General features: G+C 39.5%; 1 protein-coding gene across 1 annotated transcript; it reads left to right on the top strand.

Annotated features, from left to right (window-relative positions):
• The first annotated feature begins 5,930 nt into the window (after positions 1-5,930).
• Positions 5,931-12,115, top strand: LOC121328925 (G-protein coupled receptor 157-like). The gene is given in 4 exon segments (XM_041274071.1): positions 5,931-6,966; positions 9,765-9,978; positions 11,168-11,362; positions 11,672-12,115. Coding segments are annotated over 4 exon segments (993 nt in total). The 5' UTR covers positions 5,931-6,592; the 3' UTR covers positions 11,882-12,115.
• The last annotated feature ends 4,099 nt before the right edge of the window (positions 12,116-16,214 follow it).

The following is a 16,214-nucleotide window of genomic DNA, read 5'->3' on the forward strand; positions in this document are numbered from 1 at the left end:
ACATTTGATAATTAAACATGTTTACTGCATTCTCCAAAAAGTGTTCCCTTTTGCCCACACTCCATAGAGGGAAACTAGACCTTCTTGGTTTTCCAACTCATCCAGTCACTCTGTGAACAAAAGCTACTACCTGCAGCAGAAAGAAGGTATAATTCTCTTCTATGAGCTCTGCCAGGGAAGCAAAACAAAAATATGAACAGAAGCAATCTATAGCGAGGCTATAATTAGGTTTGATTAAGGTTAGGATTGAGGGTAGGGTTAAGGTAATAAAATGAAATAATGCAAAGGTGTTCGGTAATATCTCATGGTAGTGGCAATTTCTGGTAACTTACACAATTATTCTAAAGCACACTTACGCAAAACGAAGACAAACGTTATGGCAAGTAGACAGGCTTTTAGGTACTATGTGTCCTTATAATCTATGAAGTGACGGATCAGTTACCACTTTGTAAAGAAGTACCAAATATTTGTGAAACCCTACAGGACGCTAACCCTTTAAAGTGGTTACCTTACACAAGACCCACAGCCTGTCCCCGACTGCAGCTTCAACAAACTGTGTCTGCTCTGCTCAGGGTCACTTCAGGTCTTCCTGCAAGCTTATCAGTGATTCTCCATAAGCTATCGTCAAGAACCACAGCTGTGAAGTTCAGCAAAACCACTTTGTCTCGGGACATGTATTTAATCTTAGCAAGTGAAAAGAGAGGGGGCCCGGCCCAGATGACCTGTAAAAGTATAGACTAGCACTGCAGTAAACTTTTTCCTTTTAATCTGGTCTGTATACATTAAATTAACCCACTGATCCTTCAGGTTCACCGTCAGTTACAGGGGGCTTTGTGACATTGTCACTTCTTACGTGTTGCATCTCCTAGCATGTGTGTATTGTGCAATTCTCTTTGGAGTTTCTTCATTAGATTGTTATTTATCAGGCTTGTTATAGCTTGTGTCCTTTTACAACCTCGGAGGCCTATTCGGTAAAGACTCCTAGAAGCTTCATTTCCAAAGTGGTTCCAGTAGGGGTGTGCAACTATGACTTCTGCCCCCTCTGCAACTGTGGCAGCTATGACTTAGTAAATGGATCTACCATTTTAAAAGTTTACCACAGTAATTTTGCAGTTTTACAATGCTTTCCCCAAGGCTTTACTATGCATTTATCATACTGTAGTTTACCCTGGCTTGCCGTGTTTATCAGTATGCTTTACAATGCTTACCTATGCTTTACCGTGCTTTCCCTATGTGTTTATTAGACTTTGCTTTGCTTTTAATGAAGAAAACTTTGTACAGACAATATTTTGGACAATGCTGGTCTATTCTAGTGCAATGAAGTTCTGTTACACACTCTGAATTATCCTTCGGTCCAGAAGCCTGAGTGTATGCTGCAGTGATGCACCGCAGATGTGTTGTACAGTGCTGTGTACTGTTCCAAGCACAGATTCAGGACATTCGCTGTGAGGCATGGATAACCATGGTAACCTTGACTGCCCTGCGTAGACATTCTGCTGCAGTAGAACTTAGTACCGGTCTGTGCAGCAGAAAACATTGTCTTCTCAGCAGCCCTGCACCTGATGCAGAGAGAGCATTGTAGCACAGCACCTAGCATAGCAGCTTTGGTATCAGCCTTTTCAGAAATGTACTTTTTTATTTTTTTGTCTGCCGTTTTATAGTAATACCTACTTCATCACGTAGCTGTATTTAGGGGGCAATAAGTGTCCAGTTTCTTTTTTTCTGTATGTATGGATAACGGTGCTTAAACAAATATATCATCCTACCATGTCAAAGAAGTAGCAGGGTAATAATGCCTGTTGGGCTTACAAAGATAGGTAGTAGCAAGCAGGTTTTATCGGGCAGAAGCTTTGACCCACTTTAGGTATAAACTATGGGTATGTTAACTCTACTGCATTCTGTGTGAAGAGCAGATCGCTATGGCAGGCGCTGTGGGGGGTGGGTTGGTGCATAGCTCTACTATGCAGCAGGGACAGAGATATCCCACTTACACACATAGCACTTTGGATATGCCCATTGATCGGAGAGCAGTAATGCCTGTCTAGTTACTTCAAACCAATGCTGAGTCCAGAACTCTTGGAGGTGCAAGGTCACTTCAATAATTTCAAGCAGACATTGATTGTAACCAGCATTTGATCCATCCCAAACGCAGTGGCTTTTAACGCTGCTGAGAATGAAGGTTCTTTTTACAACGCATCAGCAAAACGCAGATGTCAAATGTTGCCCTGGATGGGCGGTCTTGAATGGAAAATACGTCCCCTGTATTCTATTTCTGTCTGAGGATCTAGTCCTTTGAGCTGACATACTGTACAGCACACGAGTGAGGGCTTCACTGACTTCACAGCCTGTTTGAAGAAGAAGGGGGAAAATTGGCTTGGAAGTTATTAACAAATTGAGCCTGTCTGGCTGGGAGCTGCCTGTTTAACCTGCGGCTGTGGAAGTCTAATAGTTTTACAATGCATGACAAGCCTCTTGTGGGTCTATTAAACATTCTCAATCTCTTTCTTATTGAAATGCATGCTGGAATTTCCATTAATGAATCATACAGTGCATGGTAGGTTTGCTGGGGCTTCCATCATAAAGAATTTTATTGCAATGATCCTCCTTGCGACCAGCACACTATAGAATGACGACCCATGTGCAAACCAGGCTGTGTCAGTCCCTTTCCATTTCGAGACAGCTGAAGATCCAGCTCTCTCTCCACCAGTCCATTTCCTTTCCTCTAGGAAAATACAAACATCCATTGAAAAAGTTACAGGGATTGTTAACTTAATTCTCATTTAGAATTTATTTATTTCTTTTTTTTAAATATTTTGATCTCTCTCTCTATATATATATTGTGTGTATGTACAGCTCTGGCCAAAGATTTAGCATCACCATGTAGAATTAACACATTTTGCTTCATAAAGTCAAATGATACCTGCTGAAGAATGTTACTTCAACATAGAATTACATACCGCTTTGTAGCTTCCCATATTTAACGAAAAACTGATCAAAATTGAAAAAATCGAACATGAAATACTGTACTACTATTATGGCTTCCGGTAGGCTTTTTTAATTTTGTAGTTTCGTTTGATTATGTGATGTTAAATAAAAGATCTAAATTATGTTCATATGTATATGTGTGTGTGTGTGTGTGTGTGTGTATATATATATATATATATATATATATATATATATATATATATATATATATATATATATATATATATATATATATATATATATATATATATATATATATATATATATATATATATATATATATATATATATATATATATATATATATACACACACACACATACACATATTGTGACACTACTGGAAAACTTCAGCTTCAGGAATGGGGAACTCCAGCTGTCCAGCGTGGGCACAGGAAGCAGGACATAATGTTGAGTTCTTGGCAGAGTGGCAGCCCACCCTTCTGCAGTTAATGTTTCTCCTCTGCCCGCAAGCATGCCTAAACATGAAGAACCTTGTTATTTGCATTGCCCGCCTATTAAACCTTTGCTGCCAGGACAGTGCGGCAGAAAACGTCCTCTGTGTGGAGATGATATGCAGGGATAATAACATTGGTTTGAAAGATGAGGCTGTAATTCAATTGCAGTTGAGTGTGATGTAACCTGACTCATTAAACCTTAATGGTTTGCTTAAGTCCTGAAGTACAATGTTAAGTGTTGATCCTTATACAGTAAAACTTATATTATCCAAACTAACTGGGACTAAGGGGTGTTTGGATAATCAGCGTTCAGGTAATCAGAGTTTTATTGTATATGTTTTATATTCTGTATTTGAGATACTGTCAGTGTTATTTATTTTACTGTTGACATTGATCTGAAATAGCCTGATAAATAAACTATATGTATTTCTATACTAAAAACTAAATTTTTAGAACACTGTAGAACCACTATTAATAGCAGTTCAGTGTAAAAGTACTTTGGCTGATGCACTGTAATATTAAATTGTTGTTTTTAAACTAGAGTCTAAACTTATTTTAAAAAAACAGTAGGAAACATTGTACACTGTACCACTAAATTGGTTGACATTTTTATTTTTTGGCACAAAACATAAATACTAGTTGGATGCCATTTCCCCTTAAATGAAAACAAAAGGCAATTCTTTATTAGACATAGTTTTCTATATGTTAAAGTAGAATATCTTTTTTTCTTTTTAATATCACCATTAAAACAATAATCTTGTTGAATTCGTACATTGTTAACATTGAAGCATCTGTTGTATCCCCATAGCTAAAGGTTAAAAATCAAATTGTATGACGTTTTATTTTTAGGAATATTACACAAAAGTCAGTTCATCAAAACTTTCTTGTTACAATGTGAATTTATTTACAACAGAGACCTCTAGTGTCTAGAAATATCCAGTCAGCTGTGAGGATCAATAAATGCAAACATGTTTACCAAGGTGTTTATGAGCCTTCAGGGGGAGTGAGAAGAAAAACAAACAGCTCCCACAGAAAACCAGATTCTATCCGCATTCCTGCAGCGCGCTCTTTCTCCCTGCAAACACAACGAAATTGATTGTTTGGCAAGCGGGATCAATAAATGCAAACATGTTTACCAAGGTGTTTATGAGCCTTCAGGGGGAGTGAGAAGAAAAACAAACAGCTCCCACAGAAAACCAGATTTTTCTAGAGCTATGCAACTTTCTCTTGTGTTACACTTTCACGCTGATACATCTTTAAGGACAAAGAATAATAAATAAAGCATCGACCATCTTAAAACAATAACCATTAAACAGGTGGAGGTCAAATGTATTTATTTCAACTGTATTTATTTAAGGCGTCGAGAAGTAACATTGTTAAATCAATAGCCAGTGTACACCTTATAAAGTAAACCACAACATTTTTTTTTTAAAATGACAGAGCCTTCTATTCTCCAGACCGAGCCCCCTGTGGTGTGAGTTCTCCTGTGTATAACCTTGCAGCACTGTTATGGTTGGGAAGCAGCATTATCAGAACTGAGTGGGACGTAAATACGGGTACTGCAAACGCTGGAAGCATGCAGTAAACAAACATCAACGCATCATAGTTCAGTGTAACAAATTGCCAGACAGTGCAGCTTTGAGTATTTGGAGTGAATTGCTCGTTTGTTCTTGGAATAAATGTTAAGCAAACAGAAGATACGTATGATCTAATTCTCAGAGTGCCGACGCTTTGGTTGTAAAGTCTGCATTACAAGCAGAGCTACTGACTTTCAGAGGATAAGAAGATACCAGATAAACAGAGACCAGACCACATAGCGACTGGACTGCAAAATAAAAGTGTGCATTAATATACACCAGCATGCACTTATCTTGAAGTTTCATTTCTGTTACACTTCAGCTGTCTTCTCACAAGTTATATGAGTAATTTGAATATTAAACTATTTTAATACTGTCACAGTATCTCTCTTATGAAGTTCACAACCCAGCTGAATTATATTTACTGTAGACTTCATATATTTATGGTCAGAATATCAGCCCTCAACAACCACTTTTCAATTAGCTACCCAAACAAAATTTTAGAACTGCTGGAAACCTTACCGCTCCATTGTAATGACTTACATATTGTACCAGGAATGGAAATAAGACTCCCATTGCATAGCAGTAGATCCATTCCTGGTTTTAATGTGAGTTTATTAAGACACATCTGAGCTTGTTCCCCCACTGTAGCTAATAAGGCTGGTAGTAAAACAGGGAATGGGTGACACTACTATACAATAGGAGTCTTATTTCCATCACTGTCTTACTGTGCTGTATTGTATTCTGCCTGGGTGCTGTTCTGTAATATGGGATAATAATGGCAAATGGTATTCTTATACAGAACAGCACTACGTCATAATATTTGCATATTTCAACATACCAGTGACATCACAAGGGTGCGAACCTTTTTGTAACTACCATGGTACCCGCTGCCTTATCACCAGCAGCATGCTGTCTCTTTAGCGTTGAGGGATATTTAATAATGTTGCCATTGCATGCGTCTGTCATTGGTTCTCCAGTAATTTCCATCTACAACACACTGTGTAACAATGACACAGTACTGGGAGAAATGTTAGAGAAAGTGTGTTGCAAGCTTTGCAACGCAACAACACCGACCAGGGTTTAGACTCGGTCTCACATGATCATGTTTTCTGGATATTATTATGGAGAAAACATAAAGAGATTGGCGATGGGCAGCTGAAGGGGCCGTTTAGTTTCCGGGTTAAAATGTTACGAGATATAATGGATATTCAAAATGCAGCTAGTAGTTGAACATTCTCCAAAACTTTAAAACGAAATTTTGATTTGTTTTTCTTTGTTCAAAGTTTTTTTCTTTATTGTTTAAAGCTTCATTTGTAACACCTGCTGTACAAGAATACACGTTTATTTTGTTAAGTGTTGTCTAGTTTGTTTTGTTAACTTACATCGTTTTTCTTTATTTTTATTTGCTGTTGTTGTTGTTTTAACCCGGTAAACTTTGACAAATCCAGTGAACATATTCTACACAGCCTGAAGTCGTTTACAAAGCTGTGTATTTTCTGTTTTACAATTACAAAGATAAGAGCTGGGTTTGTGTTGAAGAACAGCCACAGACTTACACCAGAACGAAGCAATGGCTGTTCCCCGAACAGAAGTGTTCTTGTACGAGCGGGCTGTTATCTTGATTTCATGTTTCTTCTCATTTTTAGGCTCCTGTATAATCATATTTAGTTACGTGTTCTGGGCTGATTTAAGAACTAAACCGAGGAAACTGCTGGTTTTCCTGTCGGTGGCCGACTTGCTCTCTGCTGTTTCTTACTTTTACGGAGTTTTAAGGGATTTTGATTCGGATTCCTGGGACTGCGTGCTCTAAGGCTGCGTGTCTACATTTGCAAACACAAGCTCGTTTTTCTGGACTGTCGCTATAGCCATTTACTTGTATATTTTCATCGTCAGATCTGACCAGAGGACGGCAAATAGTTTGATTTTGTGGTTTCATATCATCAGGTAAGAAAAATGTGTATGTGTGTGTGTGTATATATATATATAGATAGAGAGAGAGAGAGAGAGAGAGAGAGAGAGAGAGATTAAAATTTTTTTAAAAAAAGTACGTTATCAACACGTTTGAAACTGTATGTGTTAGTTCTATAACCAGGAGTTGAACATACAGGCGTTAGCCAAATGATACCTCCATCGTTTTGGGAGTTCCCTGCTGTTGTGAACTCTGAACCTTGCACGGAGTTGGGGTTATATAGCTGAATAAACAGAGGGAGAAAGACGGCTGTTCAGTTTTACTGCGTTCAAGTTAATTACAAGCTCGGTAAGTGCATGTTCACAATGAAAAGGTAGTGTGACGAAATAGTTTCCTGATAGTTAACTTACCAACAGATCCAACTTGTAGTTTTAATAGGCAATAAAAAGGCCTATCGCCATAGGGTTATATGTTGTTATAATGCGTTATTAATATTTAACAGTGATTATTGAAGTGTGGTGTACTATGCATGGAAATGCAGTTATTTTATTGCCAGCTTTTGCAGCAAATAAAAATGATTGCACTTGGCTGCTTTTACATTGTAAGAAGTGATTGCAAGCATCACCTCCTTGCCAGGAGAACAACATTTAAGTGATTAAGGTTATATAAAGAAAACGAACCATTAATCTTGCAACCCCTGGAAAGGACTTGGATTGCATCAGGGAGAGCATGCATCACCAAGCCACGGGTTGAGTGAAGGAATGATAGGCATTTAGAAGGAGGGGGTTTCCGCACTGTAAGAGAGCAGAGCCCCTTCTCTCAGACTGGCTATTCCCAAATGCCATGCAGATTGCAGGATTAGAAGCCATTCAGTTTCACTTGTTGACCTGTTTGCAAATTTTGAAAGGTTGTTACTGTATATTTCCATATTCAAAACATCAGCTGTTTCCTGTAAAATGTTACCGTCTGAGTTTTTTACTAATGTATTTGATGTCTAATACAGTCTGTAATTATTGATCCTTATAGCTTTCGGGTCCCTGGATTTCACTGGGGATGACAACAATGCAGAGTACCTTTGTACACAGCAGATCTGCTCCAGTGGTACATGTATTAAAGTGCTGGCTATCGGTACTATGAGCAAATGTACTACTTCCTGTCAAGAAGCAGCCGTTTAACACTTTAGGCTATCATTTTATGCTCGAGCACCACATTCTGTCTTCAAAAATAGCAGTTTCATCCATTCCAGGTTTTAATACAAACTCGATTTAGCTGTAGTGTAAGCTCAGGTCTTACTAAGTCCTTTTACAACCTGGAGTGGATCAAACTGCTGTGCAGTGGGAGTCTTATTTCCATCCCTACCATGGAGCACCTGGGTCCAACAGCTGTTAAAAGGTCATTGGCACACTGCAATCTGCAATTGGGAAATCAAATTAGTTTTTTTTTATTTTATTTTTTTTAAATAAAACCTTAACCACAGCTGTGTAACGATATAACTCTTGGGATTCTAGTACATAGGCAGTGATTAATCCATGATCATTTGCATCCTGGCCATTTTAACTTTATGAATGGATTCTTAATTAAATGAACGCATAAAGGCATCTAATTCCATTTGCCAAACTACAGTGAATAAAGCCATTTACAAAATGCACCGCAGTGTTTATCATTAGAGGATGCAATCTGTTATTGACATGCAAAAATTGCTGAGGCATTTTCTTACAGATTACTTTAACATTGATTAGCCATTTAACTGAGCAGCACCAAGAGAAATAAGTGCAGCTTGCAGTGAATAAGTTAATGGACGTTAAAGGGGCAGTGCCTCATCAGCTCTATGCTAGGGCAGCTCTGTAAAAAGAATTGGCCTCGTGATCTGCAGATTAGGGGCTTTGTTTAATAAATAAATAAATAAATAAATAGTGAACCATCTGGCGCAAGCCTTTTTTGACCTGATAAAATTAAATTGATTATTTGCCTTAATCTAGGAAAGCTGTAGGTAATTTATTTTATTTATATGTTTATTTATTTTCATGTGAATCTGGCCCACCCAAGCATGTGAAAATACTGATTTGTACCGAGACGCTTTACATTCGGTAGATACGTTTATGTAAATGACCGTATCGTTTTGGGGCAATACCAGGTTGTTATTTAATTGCTACAGGTCAACTGCATGGCTTAAATATCCATCATAAACTCATGTTCAAATGCCAACTAGTCTATCAGTACAACAAAACACTATGAGCTGTCCCAGAGCCTGTATATGTTTCAGTCCTGCATAACCTCCTGCTGCTGAAGGCTGTCGTTGTCGTCTCAGCAGTAAGCACCAGTGTGGCTTGCACAGAAAAGCAGTAGCAAGCACATTATCAGGGGAGGGGATGCTTGTGGTTCTCAGCAGGATCTGGATGGCATGAGAGAATTGCCCTGTATGAATTGCTGAGGCTGCTTTGGGGCTGTTGATGGATCTCTGCTGGGATTGTTACCCCCAGATAACTATGTTAAGAATTGCTGCTGAAGCGTTGTGAGAGCATTGGCTTTCCCTTGTGTGTTTGGCAGCACTTTCTTCACACACACATTGATGCTCACCTCTTTGTGAGCTTTTGTTTGGTGGTGGTGTTTCAAGGAGGTGCTTAGAGTCTTGTGTTTGTGGGGATAGCCTTTTTTTTCTATACATATAAACTGCTGGATTTTATTATACAGTCCGGATGTTTTAAATGTAATCCAGGTAAAGGCTTGTTTTTAAAGCCTCATTAAGTCACAGCCCTGGAGACACCAGGCTTGCAGCTCCAAGGCTGGCATCCGCAGCAGCTTGACTGTAATTATTTGCTTGTCTTCTCCTCAGCTGGTGCGTCCCTCTGGGGATCACCATAGCAGCAGTGTCCCTGCAGAAGATTGGCTACGATGCCTCCAACGTATCCGTGGGCTGGTGCTGGGTCAGTATCCACGCCAGCGACCAAATTCTTTGGATGCTGCTCACAGGAAAAATCTGGGAAATTCTGGCTTACATCACTCTCCCTATCCTTTACATCCTAATCAAAAATCACATTAAAACTGCAGTAAGCAAAATCTCTGTTTTAACTACGTAACCGAGCTGGCATTGCATAGTTTGATTGAACAGAAAATTAATAAGGTAGACTCTCAAAATCCTAACATGTCCTAGGTATTTTATGTAACAAGTTGCCTGTAACTTCCCCAGGGACTCCCAAGAAAACAGGGCTTTTTCTGCCTCTAGGCACTTGTGCTGGAGAGAACACAAAGGAAGAGTACTGCAGCTATGTAGCTATGTTAAGATCAAAGCCCTTCTCTGGGAGTTGCATGGAGGGAGGGGGGGGGGGGGAGGGGGAGGGGGTGTTAGGAAACACCTAATCATGATTTTGCATCATGAGAACATGCAAATCTTATTGAAGAGATCAAGCATGGTACATGTTTCTAGTTCGTACCATGTGTACAAAGATCGTACTGTTTCTATATATATACTTTATATATATATTATATATATATATATATATATATATATATATAATATATATATATATATATATATATATATATATATATAGACGTAGACCTAAATTTAATTTACAATGTAATTCAGTCGGACTTCCCTTTTCCTTGTACGGAAACATATCCGACATCAGAATTTACGTACGGACGTTACTAGGTCTATGATCCGTTACTAGGTCAAAAGCCCCGTTTTGTCACACTTGGTTAACCTTGTCTTAAAGATTACCGAACTATTCGAACAACTTGTTAATGACACTGTCACTAAGCCAGGTAATGAAGGTTCGTAATGGAGAGGGCGTCATATTTTAAGTGGCATCTATTATTATTATTATTATTAAAATTAATTGTTTATAAGTAATTGTTTATATTGTGTGTGTGTGTGTATATATATATATATATATATATATATATATATATATATATATATATATATATATATATATAGAGAGAGAGAGAGGGATATCTTGGTTCCTTCATTCAAACAATTACAACCCTGATGTGTTGATTGATTGTGCATGTCCGTCTGGCTCTCTCTTTGTCACACACTACATTGTTATAGAAATATTTGTAGCCTTTCAGATACTGTGCAATTATTACACAATTTGCAAGGACCATTTTTTAACATTGATTCAGTCTGTAGTGTTTTTTGGGTAAGCTGCATTCAGTTCCAGGCTGTATTAAAGGCCAGTGCAGTGCTGGAATGAAGCTTGCTCCTGAACGGTTTTGCTCTCGTGTTTTCAGCACGCCGCTCTATCCGAGTACAGGCCCATCCTGTCTGCTAGCCCCATGTCTCAGTCCCAATCCTCCATGGCGGACACAAAGCTAACGCTCATCCCTGTCATCTTCATCGCCCTGCGAATCTGGAGCACCATCCGCTTCGTCCTCACCCTTGCAGAGTCCCCCGCGGTGCAGAACCCGATGCTCGTAATCCTGCATGTGAGTTTCATCCTTCACCCGCTGCAGCGCGACTGCATTAGAGCATGAAGCAGGATACCTGCTGTATCTAGCACGCATTAGTAAAGCATTAGAGATCTTAACGTTCTGTAACCTAGTGTAACACTGCCAAAACAATATGAAACTTCTTTGAGAAGAGACGGTTTCATAAAACCCTGATTTGGCACAAGCCTTGGACTGCTTTGCCTAAAGTAACATTAGACTAGTGCTAATCGGGGTCTGTGAAACCAGGTGTTTTATGTTTTGCCGGTATCTAACCTCCCTAATCAGCTTTGTGCTTTGTTCCCGCAGGGAGTTGGAAACACGTTTCAGGGAGGCGCCAACTGCATCATGTTTGTACTGTGCACCCAGGTGGTGCGATCGCGGCTGGCGTCCGCGCTGTGCTGCTGCAGGTACGAGGCTGGCTGTACCTGCTGCAGGGGATCCGATAGCAACCAGCAGCCTGTCGAGACACCACGCACAGAGGAGCTGCACCGTCCTGTCTGGGCTGAAGAGCAGTGACCAGAATGTTTATTAACTAGCAGGACACACGCACAGCAGTGCACTAGCAAGTTCAGCACACAGCGGAGTGCCTTAAAGACAAGGCTGTGCTGTACTGTACTGTACCGCAGAGAGCAAAGCACACATATGCAAAGGAGGGGTTGGGCTTTATTTAAAAAATGAATATGTTTGTACTGTATCGCACTACCAGGTACTAATGCTGCATTAGAACCTTACTCGTTCCCTCTCTTAGAATTACAGTCATAATAATGTGGTTGGCCTTGCTCCATTTAAAGATGCCACTGTTTGTACTGGGTCACCTGCATTGCATTTTCGTCTATTCTGCAAAACGTTTTTCAAGTATATCTTGCTGTGAAACGCAAGCCTCTTGGTTGATTGGAATTAAGGAAGAATTTGGAAGTTTCAATATGCCAGTATTCTTTGCATTCAAATATTCAGCACCCTGCTTTGGCTGGAAAAGCCACAGCATGTGTGGATATACCCTTTATGCCAGCTCTGTACAAAAACATTGTTAATGTTTTGGATTTTTTAAATCAATGTTTTGATACTGCATTCTGTAGTTCAATTGTAAAGAGTAACATGAGAGGCACAAGGCTCTTCACCAGACAAGTGGCTTTTAAGTTAGCTTTAAACGGTTATCAAGTGATTGTACTTGAGAGAATGTGAAGTGGCTATTGGTGGGGGGATGTCTTTTATAACACAGTGGCTCTTTCAAAACATTTTGCTTTCACATCCCTTGAATGTTCCCAACGTAAAAATGAAAACTGTTCAGGACTAATCTGAAAACCCAAAACATGAAGCTAAAGCAATTTTATTTCTTGTGTTGGTTAGAAGTACGATCCCGTCAGCTTGGGGTTGTATTAACTGTCCACCAAGATTTCTTCTTGAGACAAAGAGAGGAAACAGACACCTTGCTACTGGAAATGAGTACAGCTAGGAACAGATTAGACTAAACAGACCCAGACTGTTATAAAACCTTAACTTGGATAGTTCCCTTTTCTTGTAGGCTTTCACCACAAACATTTCTTAAAAACAGAACTCGCCAATTCCACCCAGCCACGATTCTCGAAAAGCACCAACAGTTGCAAAATGATAATGTGTGCTAGACCTTATGGTCCTTTATTATTTCAGATTCAGTTTAATTCATAGAGAGAGGGCTGACATTAAAAGTTTCTCTGCTGGTTTTTAAGGCCTTACCACAGTTTCGGCCTGTACCCAGATACACCTGTCTGGTTCAGTATTTACGTTCACACTGATGAAGGCACAAAATGGTTAGTCTACCTAAAGACTTGTGCTCCCATCCCTCACTGCCAAATGACATCCAAGGACTTGGGTGAAACCAGGTTAGCAGTTGCATTGCTGTGAAATCAGAGCTACGGGAAACAAACACCGTGTACATGCTTTGGCATCGTGCCAAGTGTTTAGTAATGTGACCTTGCTTTAAGAGTTTCAGATTGAGTTGAGAAATGTCTTGTTTCCTGTTCAGCTGAAATCATGGCTTGCACTCCCCTGAGCCAGCACTTTGCACAGCCCTGTGAAACCTGAGCCGGCATGTGTTCTTTCATCCTGTGAGCACAGGAACTGGGTGAAGCCCAGTACTGTCTCAGCAGGACAGCACAAGCTTCTCTATGGGCTTCCTCTTGCTGGGATTGTTTTCACTTCTCTTAATCTCTTGAAGCATTTATTAGTTACTGATATTGAAGAGCGTATCTGTTTGTGTACTGCTACCCTCAGTTCCCCTGTTCTCTGCATTTCATGTTCTTGTTCAAACCTACTTATCCACCATCCAAAGCCATATTTATCATTTTACAGACTTCTGTGATTGGAGTAACACACACCGGGCTGACATCAATTTGAGTTTAATAATGTGGTGAATTACATTAAGTGGCAGTGCATCGGTTCATTTCATGCTTGTCAAATGGGGCCTGTGTCTTTACTCTGGGCTCTGTGCTCAATGTTAGCAAAGAGCACCTCCAGCCTGACTGACTGCAGTATGTGTTGCGTGTTCTGAACCAGTGGTCTGGAGGTAACCCTGCTGCACACAGTTTCCTTTCTGTATTTGTATGATAGGATTTTCTGAAAACAGCATTTTTTAGGAAATTAAATGTAATCCTGAAATAGTGCGTCAGTGGGAGAGATTTACAGTGACGTGCTGTACGAGGTAGAACACAAGAAAGCGATTACAAAAAAAAGTCCCTCCACAGTTAAGGTAGCTGGTATTTTCCTCTCAAAAGAACGACTCGCGCAGAGCCCTTTTTTATGCTCTTTGAACGCAATACAAATTGTTTGCATTCTAAATAACTCCCTGTGCTTTGCAGAGTGTTTTTTTTTTTTTTTTTTTTTTTTTTTTTTGCTAAAATGACCCAGGCACCTTGTTAATTCAGCAGGCTTCTTGGTAGATCACATTGACAGAGAGCAATGTATTCTGGTACTTAGTGCAGATAGCTGCCTTCTGAATTACGGAAGCTTCCTCCTGGTTTGGTGGGACACAGCCCCCTCTGGTGGTGGAACGGAGAACGTTTTACATGGCATTGTTCATTGAATCTGGTTTTAAAGGGGATTTACAAAAAAAGGGGATGCATAGGATTAACTTTGCCTTTGTTGCTTGTAGTATTATCATTTATGTGAAAGTAGTTCCTTTTCCCATTATTATTATTTTTTTTTTTGTAGAACAGATCGAGGTATATTTAATTTTTGGGCGGAACGCTAGCTTCGATGCATTCCGTGGAAGATTCTAACCATCAATTAGCCCTATGGGTTAATGGTACAGTTTTTAAAAGAGGAGGTTGCAATCAAAGGCCTGTCTATGTTTGTTGTGTTTATATGTTAAATGTCTTTTGACCTCTCCTGGTCTATCAAAAATCAAAATAATAAAGGACAAAATTGGTGAATTGATTTACCTTTGTACCAGTTAAACTAATTTTAATCACACAAAGGATAGCAGAGGGAGTACAGACACGTAATCTGCAGATGAGGGGGGAGAAGTGGGTTTAATTCTGTAGAGTGATGGCAGTAAGCTTGGTGCCCTTCATATTCTCCTCTGGAAAGTGATGACGGTGCACAAGTCCCCCGTGTGCAGTAATCTTCCCTGTGACTTTGCGTTGGAGCAGGTTGTAATGAAAGTAACCCAGTTATTTAAACTGCATTTCATCCTGAAAATCGCTTAGTTGACAAAAACTTGCAGTGCGTTAGAAAGACATAATCTGGTGGGTCTTCTGGATTTTGGCAGCATTTTTACAGTACAAGTTAAAGGGTAAAACACTTCAATTTACATTTGAATGTATATCGTAAATCTAATTGTTCATTGTTTTCGGACTTTCCCTGAAGCTCTATTCAGTCTCGCTGCTCTGCGGTATAGTGTCATTTGACTTTGCTGAATGAGGAAATGGGCAAAGACTCCAGGAGAGTGTGCTGTTATGTTGCTGTTTTTTTTGTTTGTTTTTTTTTTTTTTTTTTTTTTTTTTTTTGCGAAAAATTCAAACATTGTAAAAATCAAACGAGCAAAACACATTAACATCGCATTTACACCAAAAACATGACATTTATTCCATGCTGCAGTTAAGCAGGGCTACCAGCTTTTGCTGAAACACAGCATGTTTCGTTGCATTATAAATGTAACAATGACATTTGATAAGCAAGCGTGCCTCTTTGAAGGACTGTACATCCTTAGGACTCTGTTCTGTAAGGTATGTGGCAGCAGTGTCCTTTTCACAACTAGCTAGTCTGCATGTCTCCTGTTTCTCAGGGGCAGCCAGTTATAACCTAGTCAACGACTCCCAGTGGCATCCAAGCACAGTTAAGTCCCTGTGCTTTATATCCTCCCATCTATCAAGTGGTTTGCTTGCTGATTTTGTTTCTAAAGGGGCAGTCTGGGGGAAGAAGGAGTGATCGATAAAGGTCTTAATTAAAAGAGTGTTCATCAGTGATTGTATTGTTGAGAATCCACAGCACTGGCTGGGTAGAAGTACAGGTGTGTGTTTGAAGTTGGTGCAGATATACTGTTTCTTAGTTTGTCTTGCCAGAGGGGAGGGCACTATTCAGTTATCTTGAAGTGTTATTATACTTAAGTAAAAACTGGATTCTTTAAACTGCATTTCATCCTGTTGCTTCCAAGTTTTTAGCTAAACAGCAAACCTTCAGAAGGTGAACTTTACTGAATAACTGTGTGTAGATTGGGTTGTGTCTAGAACCTACAGTATTTCTCTCTCTCTCTCTCATTCCAGATCCTCATCTAGAAATACATTTCTTGTTTTTTGGAATTACCGTTTCCCTTTTTATTCACCAGGAGGCCCACAAGATGGCGCACAATCATTGCTTGAGGAGAACGACAGAC

Source organism: Polyodon spathula, chromosome 16 (assembly GCF_017654505.1).
Source record: "Polyodon spathula isolate WHYD16114869_AA chromosome 16, ASM1765450v1, whole genome shotgun sequence".
Lineage (NCBI taxonomy): Eukaryota > Metazoa > Chordata > Actinopteri > Acipenseriformes > Polyodontidae > Polyodon > Polyodon spathula.